The sequence below is a fragment of the Dipodomys merriami genome, unplaced genomic scaffold (genome assembly GCF_024711535.1).
Source record: "Dipodomys merriami isolate MVZ:Mamm:240054 unplaced genomic scaffold, mDipMer1.0.p SCAF_21, whole genome shotgun sequence".
Taxonomy (NCBI): domain Eukaryota; kingdom Metazoa; phylum Chordata; class Mammalia; order Rodentia; family Heteromyidae; genus Dipodomys; species Dipodomys merriami.
This window is the reverse complement of record NW_027203493.1, coordinates 2,568,723-2,580,345: the sequence shown is the minus strand read 5'-3', so window position 1 is coordinate 2,580,345 and position 11,623 is coordinate 2,568,723. Positions and strand designations below refer to the sequence as shown.

General features: G+C 43.6%; 1 protein-coding gene across 5 annotated transcripts; it reads left to right on the top strand.

Annotated features, from left to right (window-relative positions):
- The first annotated feature begins 1,065 nt into the window (after nt 1–1,065).
- Nucleotides 1,066–11,043, top strand: Fam111a (FAM111 trypsin like peptidase A). Of its 5 annotated transcripts, none has more exons than XM_070032257.1 (4): nt 1,066–1,123; nt 1,240–1,399; nt 5,780–5,890; nt 7,008–11,043. In XM_070032257.1, the coding sequence occupies exons 3-4, from the start codon at nt 5,810–5,812 to the stop codon at nt 8,769–8,771; spliced, it is 1,845 nt and encodes a 614-aa protein (XP_069888358.1). In that variant the 5' UTR covers nt 1,066–1,123; nt 1,240–1,399; nt 5,780–5,809; the 3' UTR covers nt 8,772–11,043. The 5 variants fall into 5 exon arrangements, with proteins under 5 accessions (XP_069888358.1, XP_069888357.1, XP_069888356.1 ...); XM_070032256.1 differs by having other exon boundaries at nt 1,084–1,146; XM_070032255.1 differs by having other exon boundaries at nt 1,088–1,399.
- The last annotated feature ends 580 nt before the right edge of the window (nt 11,044–11,623 follow it).

Sequence of the window (11,623 nt, the reverse complement as noted above, 5' to 3'; positions counted from 1 at the left end):
TTCCTGACGTGTTGTCTTCTGAACGCACTGCTCTTAGCATTCTCAGTCTTTGTACATGAACCCCAGCTTGAGTAGACTCTCCTTCACCATTAGCAATTAGCTGGACTGTCCAAATATGTGATAGTATTTCAGTTACATAAATGTAACTCATATATTTGTTTTTGAAACTCCAGATCTTTATGTTTATTTCAACCATACAGGAACACTGCTGAATTTCAATAGAAAGAAAAGAAAGAAAGAAAGAAGGAAGAAAAGAGGGAAGGGAGGAAGGAAGAAATAAAAAAGGGAAGGAAGGAAGGAAGAAATAAAAGAAAAGAGAAAGTATTTTTCCTACATAAGAGAACAAACATACAATCTCTTATCCTAGAAATTCCCTGGCCGCCTTCTCTATCTCCTCTCCCTCCTCCTCCTCCTCCTCCTTCCTTTCTTCCTTCCTTCCTCCTCCTCCTCCTCCTTCTTCTCCTTCTCCTTCTTCCTCCTCCTCTTCCTCCTCCTCCCCTTCTCCTCTTTCTTCTCCTTCTCTTCCTCCTCCTCTTCCTCCTCCTCCTCCTCTTTCCCTTCCTGTTTTTTCATTTGAAACTGCAGTTTGTCTAACTCAAATCCAAAATGATGGCATTCCAACATGCAGATTTTCTATGCTTCAAGTTTTTGTTTTTTTGTCCCCCATCCCCGTGAACCCTTTCAGCCTATCTCAATTCGGACGAACAAAACTCAAATACTCAGTCTCTTTACAATAAAAAATGTACATTTAAAAAAAAGTTATCCTGTGGAACGGACGGGGAGCCGTTTTGGTTTTTTTTTGTTGTTGTTGTGTTTTGTTTTTTTGAGATCCATTTCTGCAGTTCACACTTTCTTCTTTTTTTAACCAGGATTCCCCCCTCCCCACCCCGCAACCTCGGCACACCCCCAGGCCCATTTGTAAAATCCGATTTCTGCCCGGGAGCAGGAAAGGAGGACTTAGAGGCGAGCTTCCTGCGCGCCTGGCGAGACGCGGCCCGGAGACTCCCGCGTCTTAAGCTCTTCCCGCCGTCTTTCAAGCCCCGCCCAGCCCAGCCCCACCCGCCCTGCTGTTTCTGGGAAACCGAGACTCAAGACTCAGGGCATTCGCCGCGAGAGCAGCCGGGTGTGAAGCAGCAGCGGTCCCGGGTTTCACGCTGGGTCACCATTTGGGGGGGGGGGACAGGTGGGAGCCGGTCCCCGCTTCAGATCTGGCCTTCAACCCCCTCCTCTTTCTTCCAGCCCCAGCAAGTTGTATTCTGCAGAGACAAGAGGACCCCAGGATCTCCAGGGTCCCCAGAAGCAGGAGATTCCTGGAGGGACTCTCCCCGCTTCCCTCCCCCCACACCTTCTAGCAGCAGGTGCTACCACAGCAGGATCTGGGGGAGACACCCCTCCTTAGGTGAGTTTCCTCTTGGATTCCCGCAGGGAAGGTTCTGGGCCCACAGCACCCCTTTCTCCCCCTGGGGGGGGGGGACCCTGGGTTTCTTCGGATCAGTTCAAGGAGGGGAGGGAGGATGCGCAGACGTCCCAGTCTGACAAGCCCAACCTTAGAACTTTATGGAAAATGTTTGCTCACTTGGACTTCCCTGTGTGTAAGTTGCTCCTGCGTGCAAGTGGTCTGGAACAGCTTTTCCCGAGTGTGCTTCTCCCCCGCGTAAGATAAACTCACATGAGGAACATGGCTGCTGGCTCTGGTTTTCAGAGAAACCCGTCCACCCGCCCACCACTGCCGGCTCCTGGCTTCTTCCTCTGCCAGCCTGCCTGCCCGCTGGCTCCGTCCAACACAAGTTATTCCACGAATCTCTTCTAGGGACTACGAAGTCGCAAACAAAAATTGTTAGTATAAAGCAATTCTACAAAGCGACTTCATTGAGAAATTTGCAACATGCTTAAAATGTACATTGATCAAGTTCATTCCTTCTGCTACTTCTTTCTGTCTCTGTCTTTCTCTCTGTGTGTCTGTCTCTCTGTGTGTCTCTGTCTCTCTCTCTCTCTGACTGTCTCTCTGTAAGGCTCTCTACCACCCCAGCAAAATTCGCACTTCTGGCCTTAATATTGGTTAATTACAGATGGGTCTCATAGACTTTCCTGCCCAGGCTGGTTACAAACCGCAATCTTCAGATCTCAGGTTCTTGAGTAGCTAAGATTGCAGTCTCGAGAGAGCCACTGGTGCCTAGCTGTTACAGTCATAAACAGTTTTAATGGATTTCACGGTGCTGTTTTCATACTTATAGATAATGTATTTCTATATATTCACCCCTGCTCACTTTCCCCTCTTCCCCTCTCAAACAGTTCTCTTTTTATATGTCCTATTATTATTTTTGGTGTCAGTCTTGGGTCTTGAACTTAGAGCTTGGGCACTGTCCCCTAATCTTTTTTTGCTCAAGGCTAGTGCTCTACCATATGAGCCACAGCTCCACTTCTGGCTTTTTGATAGTTAGTTGGAAATAGGTAAGTCTCATGAACTTTCCTACCCTGGCTTTCAAACTGCTCTCCCCAGATCTCAGCTTCCTGAATAGCTAGGATTACAGGCATGAGCCACTGGCCCCTGGCTTCATATTGTTATTTTTAGATGTCTATCTTTGTTGTTATGGAGTAACTGCCTCAAAGATCCAACTGCTATTAAAGAGAAAGCATCAAAGAACAGGTTACAACCTAAGACTTTGTGAGCCCTTGCTTCAAAATCCAAATTCTGATTTTGTTGTTGTGTCTGTGTAAAAAGTTCACAGGGAACTTTGTTTCCCAGTCTGTTTCTCGGGATGGAGCTGGGGTCTATGAAATTCAAGTTTTGTTTTATACTAGTAGGGTCATCTGATGATTTTCTCTGTAGCTACCTAAGGCCAGGAACAACCAGTCTTTGCTCTTACCCTGTTGTCTAAAGAAGCAACAAACTGGTGGAGAGAGATGGGTAGGAGTGTTTGGAGAGAGAAGGCAGACCGGTTTGGAAGTGGCTATCTAGTCAGCAATATGAAATTCTTAGTCTCCCTTCCTTCTGGTCTAATCTAACACAAGCGAAGTCATTGGTTACAATCATGGATTGGCTCTTGTTTACCTGCCTGAGATGATTATACAAGTGCTCTCTGATTGGTCAGGCTCTGAAGGCCTCCTCCAATAGGAGCTGACCTGCGCTGGGCACTAGATTTGAATATAGATGCTTGCTAAAACACCAGGAATATAGTGGGGTTGGAGAGAGTACAGGGTGTAGATTGGGGTGCAGTTGCCCTGGAGCCTGATCTGGAGGCCTGAGCCAGAAGTACTACCCTCCTGGAGGACCACAAGCATCCCAGCGTACTTCAGCCTGTGCTTCTTGTCTAACTGTGGCACTAGGGAAAGAGAGGGGGTAGACTGGAGAGAAGCTCAGAGCAGCCATAATCAGCCCAACATTGAAGAGACTGTTTTAGCTAGAGAGAAAGTGAAAATAGCAAGAGCCAGAAAGTGCTAGAAAAAACAAGAGCCAGCTAGCAGGAGACCTAGAGAAAGCAGGAAATGGCAGGATGTCAGGGTAGAGAGGGAAACCTGTTGGTAAAGAAGGCCACAGAGGCTAGAGACCTAGAAGTAAGAATGGGGTAGAGAGGGGCAAGAGGGTAAGAAGAGAGAGGGTAGATGACGAAAGAGGGGGAGGGAGAGAAATCCCAGGGGTCTGTCTGGTGGGGTGGAGAGGCAACCTAGGTTAGGTTGTATTATTTTCTTCCTTTACTGCAAGAAGTAAAATGAAACCTTGAGTTCAGTAGAACCTTGACTTCTCCAACTTTAAAACGGCTTGGACTTTACAAGGCACCAGTGGCTCACTCCTGTCATCCTAGTTTACTCAGGAGGCTGAGATCTGAGGATCGTAGTTTGAAGCCAGCCCAGGCAGGAAAGTCGGTGGTGGGGTTTGAATCTTGGGCCTGGGCGCCATCCCTGAACTCTTCAGCTCAAGGCTAGTGCTCTGCCACTTTGAGCTACAGTACCACTTCCTGTGAGACTCTTATATCCAGTTAATCACAGAAGAAGCCAGAAGTGGTGCTGTAGCTTAAAGAGTGCTAGTCGTGAGAAAAGGAGCTTAGGGACAACACCCAAGCCCAAAGTTCAAGGGCCAGGATTGGCCAAAAAAGGGGGGGCAGGGAGGTTGGCCTAGGATAGCTAAAAAACACTTCACATATTGATAATATAACTTGGTTCAGTCTGGATTCTGGAAAGAAAAGTGGTGGCTGATAATGGGGTGATTGCTCAGGTACAAGCCAGTGAACTGCAAGGTTTCTGTTTCTTTCTGCAGCTTTATTTGTGTTTTGGTGTGTGTAGGTTCATCACTTTGAGTCCTTTTTCAAACTTCAAAAGTGAGTCCGCAGCAACAGACACAGGAAACCCCTAAATCTTCTTCCTTGTCCAGCAATAGACAGAGATCTTATAGCACAGCCCAGTTCCTCAGTTATCTATTTTGGTTCTTCCAGATTCTCTGCTGTCTAAAAAAGTCTTCCCATGGTTAACAGTACATAATGCTAATGTAAGAGTAGCAGTATTTCCCAAGGTACCTATGTCACACGAGTATTTACATGTTTTCATCCCTGCTACCTTCTGAGAATAAAGAAGAGGGGGAAAAGTACTTAATCAGAAATTACAAGATCATACAGCTAGCAGGTGCTTCATAGTTGAACACATGGTATACACATGGCCTTATCAATACTAGTGTTAGCTAGGCACAAGTGGCTCACCGCTGTAATGCTAGCTACTCAGAAGGTTGAGATCTGAGGGTCATGGTTTTCAGTTAACCAAGTCAGGAAGGTCTGTGAGACTCCAGTTAACAACCAAAAAGCTGGAAGTGATCCTTAAATTGTAGAGTGCCAGCCTTGAGGGGAAAAGACAGAGTCTAGGCCCTGTAGCCAGTGAAGAAAGGAAGAAGGAAGGAAGGAAGGAAGGAAGGAAGGAAGGAAGGAAGGAAGGAAGGAAGGAAGGAAGGAAGGGAGGGAGGGAGGGAGGGAGGGAGGGAGGGAGGAAGGAAGGAAAGGAAACCACTGACAGTGCATCTTCAACCATTGACAGTGCATCTTCAAGCTTGCTTTCTCATTTAAAACCATCGCCTCTTTTCACAAACAGGAAACTGAGATTCCAAGAGAACACACAGCTCTCCTTAGTAGTGTACTGCCAATGAGAAGGGCAGCGTTGTGAGCATAAGCATAGTCCAGATGACGTCCACCTGACCAGAAGTACAGGGAATAGTTGATCAACAGAGAGAAGAATCAACCTTTGAGATCAAAAACTTTTGATCTGAGCAAACCAAAACATTTTCCAGAACATAAAAGGGCCTTAAAAGGTATAATTATCAGAAGGCTGAGATCTAAGAATCAAGATTCAAGCTAATCCAGATAAGAAAGTCTATGAGACTCTTGATCTTCAGTTAACCAGCAAAAAGCTGGAAGTGGAGCTGTGGCTCTAGTGATAGAGCACCTGCTCTGAGTGGGAAAGCTAAGCAAGAGCCAGAGGCCCTGAGTTCAAACTCCACTGGACCTAAAAATCACTTGTGAGATGTAACCAACTTTCTAAAGGGGTGATGGGAATTAGCAGTTAAGATTTTTATTTTGGTAAAGTCTTAGCATGATACCTGAAAATAGTGTTCTGTAATTCTGTTGTGAAGGTGATGGTACTTGGATAAACTCTCTGTCTAGGAAGAGAAGTGTAGAGCTAAAGAGAAAAAGTAGGGTATGGGGAGCTTAAATAAATGTATCATCTTTTTCTCTGTATGATTAATGACAGTTGTGACAATGTTGCTGTAACTTGGACTTTTTTGACATTAACCTTTCAGTTGAACCATCTGTTTCCTCTTGGAGTCGTCATGAGCAGTAAGAAACGCAAGTCACAGAAAATGACATTTGATGCAAGGAATAATATGAAGATCAAACATTACTTTCCTCAGGTATGTCAGTAATACCAGAGCAGACTTTACCATCCTTCTGTCCTGATTGCACAGTTCTTCCTGCCAAGGAAGTTGTCTCGTGGTGTATTAGGAAGCATCCATAAATTAAATTTATTCTCATCTATTTTATTTTGTTTTGGTGAATACAAGTGGGGAAGGGAATTTTAATACAAAATTTGCTCATATCAAAGCAGCCTTTAACACAAAAGTAATCTGAAAATTTCCATCACCATCCTCAGCAACTTTTAATAGCATTCACTTCAAGAAATGTCCTTACTGGACTATTGAATCAAGAAATGTTTTGAAGAATGTCCTATATAGTAGTTAATGATATTAGAGATTAATCATTGATAATGAAAATTATGCCACCACCGGTTTTACTACTAGATTAGCTAGTTAAGTTATTCACAATCTGTTGTGCTAGTATACTAAATAAAATATGTATGAACTTTTCCAGTGATGTGAAATATCAGATATTTTACTATGTGTTTTATCCACTTTGAGTCTTGTAAGATGGGCATTATTGGAACCAAAGAATACAGAATAAAATGAAATTCTCAACCAAAAAAGCAGCCTTTAATAATAGGGGGAAAAAAAACGTTTGCAATGCTTTCTAAACCACAGTATAAATATCAAGTGCAATAATCTTACGTTTGTCAGAAAAATGCACCAATGTATAGTATGAAAAACTAACTTGACTGAGGTGAAGAGCGCTTATCTTATAATTTGGGAATCTCACATTAAACATGGGTCTAAGACTCTTAACAGGTTTTTAAATATTGGTTCTGCATTTCCCATAGAAATTCTGCAAACAGCACAGTAAAGGTGCCTTACGCCTATAACCCTAACTACTCAGAAGGCTGAGATTGAGGATCACAGTGTGAAGCCAGCCCAGGCAGGAAAGTCCATGAGACGCTTATCTTCAATAAACAACTACTCAGAAAAAGCTAGAAGTGGTGCTGTGGCTCAAGTGCTAGAGCACTAGTCTTGAGTAAAAGAAGTTGAGCACCAGGTGATGAGTTCAAGCCCCAAGACTGGCACCAAAAAAAAAGGGGGGGAAACAAAACACTAGGGTTGTATTCCAGAGTTTAAAAAACCATCAACTATTTCTTTTTAGATACTCAAAGAGGAACAGAATAGTCCCAGTACTTCTCAACTGAAAGTAGAATCTAGAAAAAGACCAAGTGATATAACTAACACCATTGAGCAAACATCCCATCTGCCTATGAGCAAGCCACAAGACCTGACCGCCACCCCAAAAAAGAAAATTGAAATTACCTTGGATGTAAACATCAGGAAAAACAAAAACATGAAATATACACTTATCCACGATGAGAAGGAGAGCTTATACAAGGGACTTGTCACTCTTGACGCAGTCAAAACAGAGATAGATGCTCGGCCAGGCCAGGAAATGCTGGTCCATGGTACAAAAGGAATCGAAGGGTACCTAAACCTTGGAATGCCCCTCCACTGTTTTCCTGAAAAGAACCACGTAGAAATTACATTTTTTAAAAGTAGTAATGAACAGAAAGAATATAAACAGATGTCTGGCCGGCATGACCACGCCTCTACTGAGTGTGTGAAATTTTACATTCATGCAATTGGGAAGAGGGTAAAAGAGATTGTTCGGTGTAGAAAGCTTCACAAAGAAGGAAACAAACTCTGTGTCTTTGGTTTCAAAGGAGAAACTATCAAAGACACTCTGTGCAAAGATGGCAGATTTTGTGCCCTTATAGAGAAGGAGAGCTGGAGACTCATTGGTAACCTGGATTCCATCATCGAAAGCACCCAGCCCGTGGATGAGCTGGAGGGCCAGCTCTTTCAGGTTGAGGTTGAGAGACAGGCAAAGCGGAAAGCGACAGCACCTGCTCCGAATCTGGAGCCAGAGGAGAAGGTGCTGAAAGAGTACATTGTGGACAAGTACCCCAGTCTGAGAAGAGAAAGTAAAAAAATCAGAGACTACATCAAGGAAAAAGCAGAACAAAGAAAGAAGGGAAAGAAGACATCACTGTTTACACTGCATAGGAGAAACTTTGGAAAACTGACCAAAAACTCGACTCTGGTGAAAGTCCACAAATTTCTTTCCCAGCTAGGTGACTCTGTTGGGTTCCTACTGTGGGATAATAATGGAAATGGGGGTTGCGCCACCTGCTTTGTGTTTTCGGGACCGTTCATCCTCACTTGTCGGCATGTCATAAATGACATCGTGGGGAAAGGGATAGAGCCAAGTCAGTGGGCAGACATAATCGGTCAGTGTGTCAAGGTGATCTTTAGTTATGAAGAGGTCCCAGTAAAAGAAGAGAACTGCTTTTTCCTTGAACCTTGGTTTCAGATATCAGATGAAACTCTTGACTATGCTGTGCTGAAACTGAAGGCAGATGGCCAGCCAGTGCCCCTGGGGCTACGAGATAAAATTGCCCCTTTACCACTCAATGGGTTGATGTACATCCTTGGCCATCCACAGGGAGAGAGCAAGAGGACCGATGGTTGCGCAGTGATCCCTCAGAGTGAACGAGAACAAAAATACAAGGAAAATATTCAGGCAGGAGAAGCAGTAGGCTGCAACTTTCCCCCACACTTTGTTCACATGTACACGCAAAACAGTTTCCAGAAGATAGCTCACAACCCTGATGTGTTGACTTATGACACTACTTTTTATTGGGGATCTTCTGGCTCCCCCGTGTTTGATTCCCAAGGTTCCCTGGTGGCCATGCACACAGCTGGCATCACCTGTGAGTACCAGCATGGGACTCTCAATATCATTGAGTTTGGCTCTTCCATGGAATCCATCCTCTCTGATATGAAGCAGAAATATGAGGCATGGTACAATGAAGTGTGCGTCCAGCCACAGGATGTGGAAATGTTAAGTCAAGACTATTGACTGCTGAGATGTCATTTAGCTTGCAGGGAATTGTCCGTGGGGATGTTAATACATAGGCTGTGAGGATGGTTTTCTAGCTTCCAAACTGGCCATAACCCATAGCATTGATGTTATAGAACAAGCATATTGGGTATCAGGCATTTTTTTTCTAAGTCCATGAAGGAACTGATCTAAAGAACTTTAGGTGGTAGACTATTATACATGTATTCAATCATTTATAACTAGCAGTATGGGCTCCTGGATATACTTACACTTTGGTGACAATTCACTATTGCTTTGTTTTACTGCTCAGATTGTTCTCATTTTGGCCAGGGTGATTGCTTTTTTTTTTTTTTGGCTGGTTCTGGGCTTAAACTCAGGGCCTAGGTGCTGTCCCTGAACTCTCTCAGCTCAAGGCACACTCCTCTACCACTTGAGCCACATTTCCACCTTTTTTTTCTTTTTTTTTGGTGGCTAATTGGAGATAAGACTCTCACAGATTTTCCTTCCAGGCTGGTTTTGAACCATAATCTTCTAATCTCAGCCTCTTGAGTAACTAGGCTTATAGCACGTGGCTACATTTTTTTTTTTTTTGGTTCGGTCATGGGGCTTGAACTCGACCTGGGCACTGTCCCTGAACTCTTCAGCTCAAGGCTAGCATTATACCACTTGAGCCACAGCACCACTTCCAGCTTTTTTCTGTTTATATGGTGCTGAGGAATCAAACCCAGGGCCTCATACATGGGAGGCAAGCGCTCTACCACTGAGCCACCTTCCCAGCCCCACCCCTTTTTAAAATACTAGTGATTACTTTTAGTGCAATATATTCTGACAATATGCTTTCTTTATTTTTTTATAAGGTGCTTTAAGCTTTTATTGTATGTTTCCTAGTCCTACAATCAACTCTCCCTTCAGGATCTCTAAGAAACTAAGATCTGGACACTCGATGTGTTTGTTGCTGTTAGGATATTATCTCCTTCAGTCTTTGCAGCTGATAGAGGACACAATGTCTCAAAGAATTATATGGCCTTTGCATCCATTGCGCAGACAAGTTCAGTTTCTCTTAGCAGGGACAAGACTCAGTCATCCTAGATAGTTACCACATGTGTACTTTTTTCCAGTTCCTCAAAGCAGTCTACGCAGATAGCTGCCTCGTATAACGTCTCTCTGGTGGCTATCTCTCTGTGGACAACTAGATCCCAGTATCCAACTCCAGTCATGGTGCAATCTCTCAGAAGTCTGTCTCTTTACTTTAAACTTAACCAATGAGAATGCTCCAGGAAATGTCTGGATAGCTCTGTGGGCATTAATAAAACTATTAATCCAGAGCACACGTTTCCCTTTTCCTCTCTATGCTTGACCTCTGTGTGGGCCTGGCCTCCAGATACATCTGTATCTCCACCTCCAAGCTGGTTATGGAGTTAGGGGTCTTGCAGGCTAAAGTGTGCATTCTACCACTGAGCTTCAATCTCTAGCCCTTAAGATTTTTAAACAGTAGGTAATCTGTGTGTCTCCTACTCAATGGAGGGGTGCTCCAAAAGAAAAATAGAGCAAAGAATTACATGCACATTAGAGGAAATTTTTCCTTTTTTTTTTCTTTTTCTTTTCTTTCCTTTTTTTTTTTTTTTCATTTCTTTTGTGCCAGTCCTGGGGCTGGAACTCAGGACCTGGGTGCTATCCCTGACCCTCTTTGTGCTCAAGGATCTACCCTGTGGGCCACAGTGACACTTCTGGCTTTTTCTGAATAGATTTTCCTGCCTGGGCTGGCTTTGAACAGCAATCCTCAGATCTCAGCCTCCTGAGTAGCTAGGATGACAGGCGTGAGCCACTGGTGCCCAGCACGTCAGAGGAATTTTAACCTGCGCCTGGATGGGAATCAACTTTTCATCAGCTACAATACAGTGCTTGTGTGCAGTTTATTTTAGCAAATCCATCCTTACCATGTATTCACCATTACAATATCATACGAAGTAGTTTTGCTGCCCTCACAAATTCCCAGTGCCTCGCCTGCTTGCTCTCTTGAACACTCATCCATCACGGCTTGTTTCATCACTTTTATAATTTTACCTTTCCCAAACCATACAATCAAAGTCATGTAGTATGTAGTCACATCATATAGAGACTGATGAATAATTAAAGTTTCTGTGGCTTGTAGCTCATTTGGGGTTTGCTTGGTTAAAATCATAATCTCGCATAGTATGGATATCTGTCTTCCAATTTGCTTCTTCACTCAAGTTTGAAATATCTCTAGTTGCTTGATTTGGGTAACCTATGAATAAAAAATAATTTTAAACACATGTGTACTGTTTTCTGTATAATCTTCAGGTCTGAACTGCATCTGGTGGATACCTAGAAGCATGCTTGTTGTTTCCTATGGTGAGACAATGTCTCCCTTCATACGAATCTTCTAAGCTGACTTCCAGGGTCTCTGTACCCTCTTTCCTTCCACCCACCAAGAATTGCAATTGTTAGGGGTTTGGGGGGAGGAGTCTCTAATATTAGGGATATTAATATTGTTGGAATGCCTATCATTCTTCAAGGGACTACAAGATTTATGAATGAAATTGGGACTCTCTAGAACAATCTAGGATAAGTACACAGAGTTACCAGCCTGAATTCGGTCAGAAAAACAGAGCTACTATACATATAACAAGAACTAGGAACACGAGGACAATGAGACAGGCAGAAAAAAAGACCTATAAGTGTAACCAGACAACGTCAACCAAAAGCTCTGGAAGGAAGAAGGTTTGATCTACGTGAACATGTCTGAGGAGATCTCCTGTCTTACTGCCATGGGGTTTCTGGGTAAATTTATGGAGAGATTATAAAATGGCCACATCAGACTCAACATACAAGTGAGAGCTTGGGGAAAC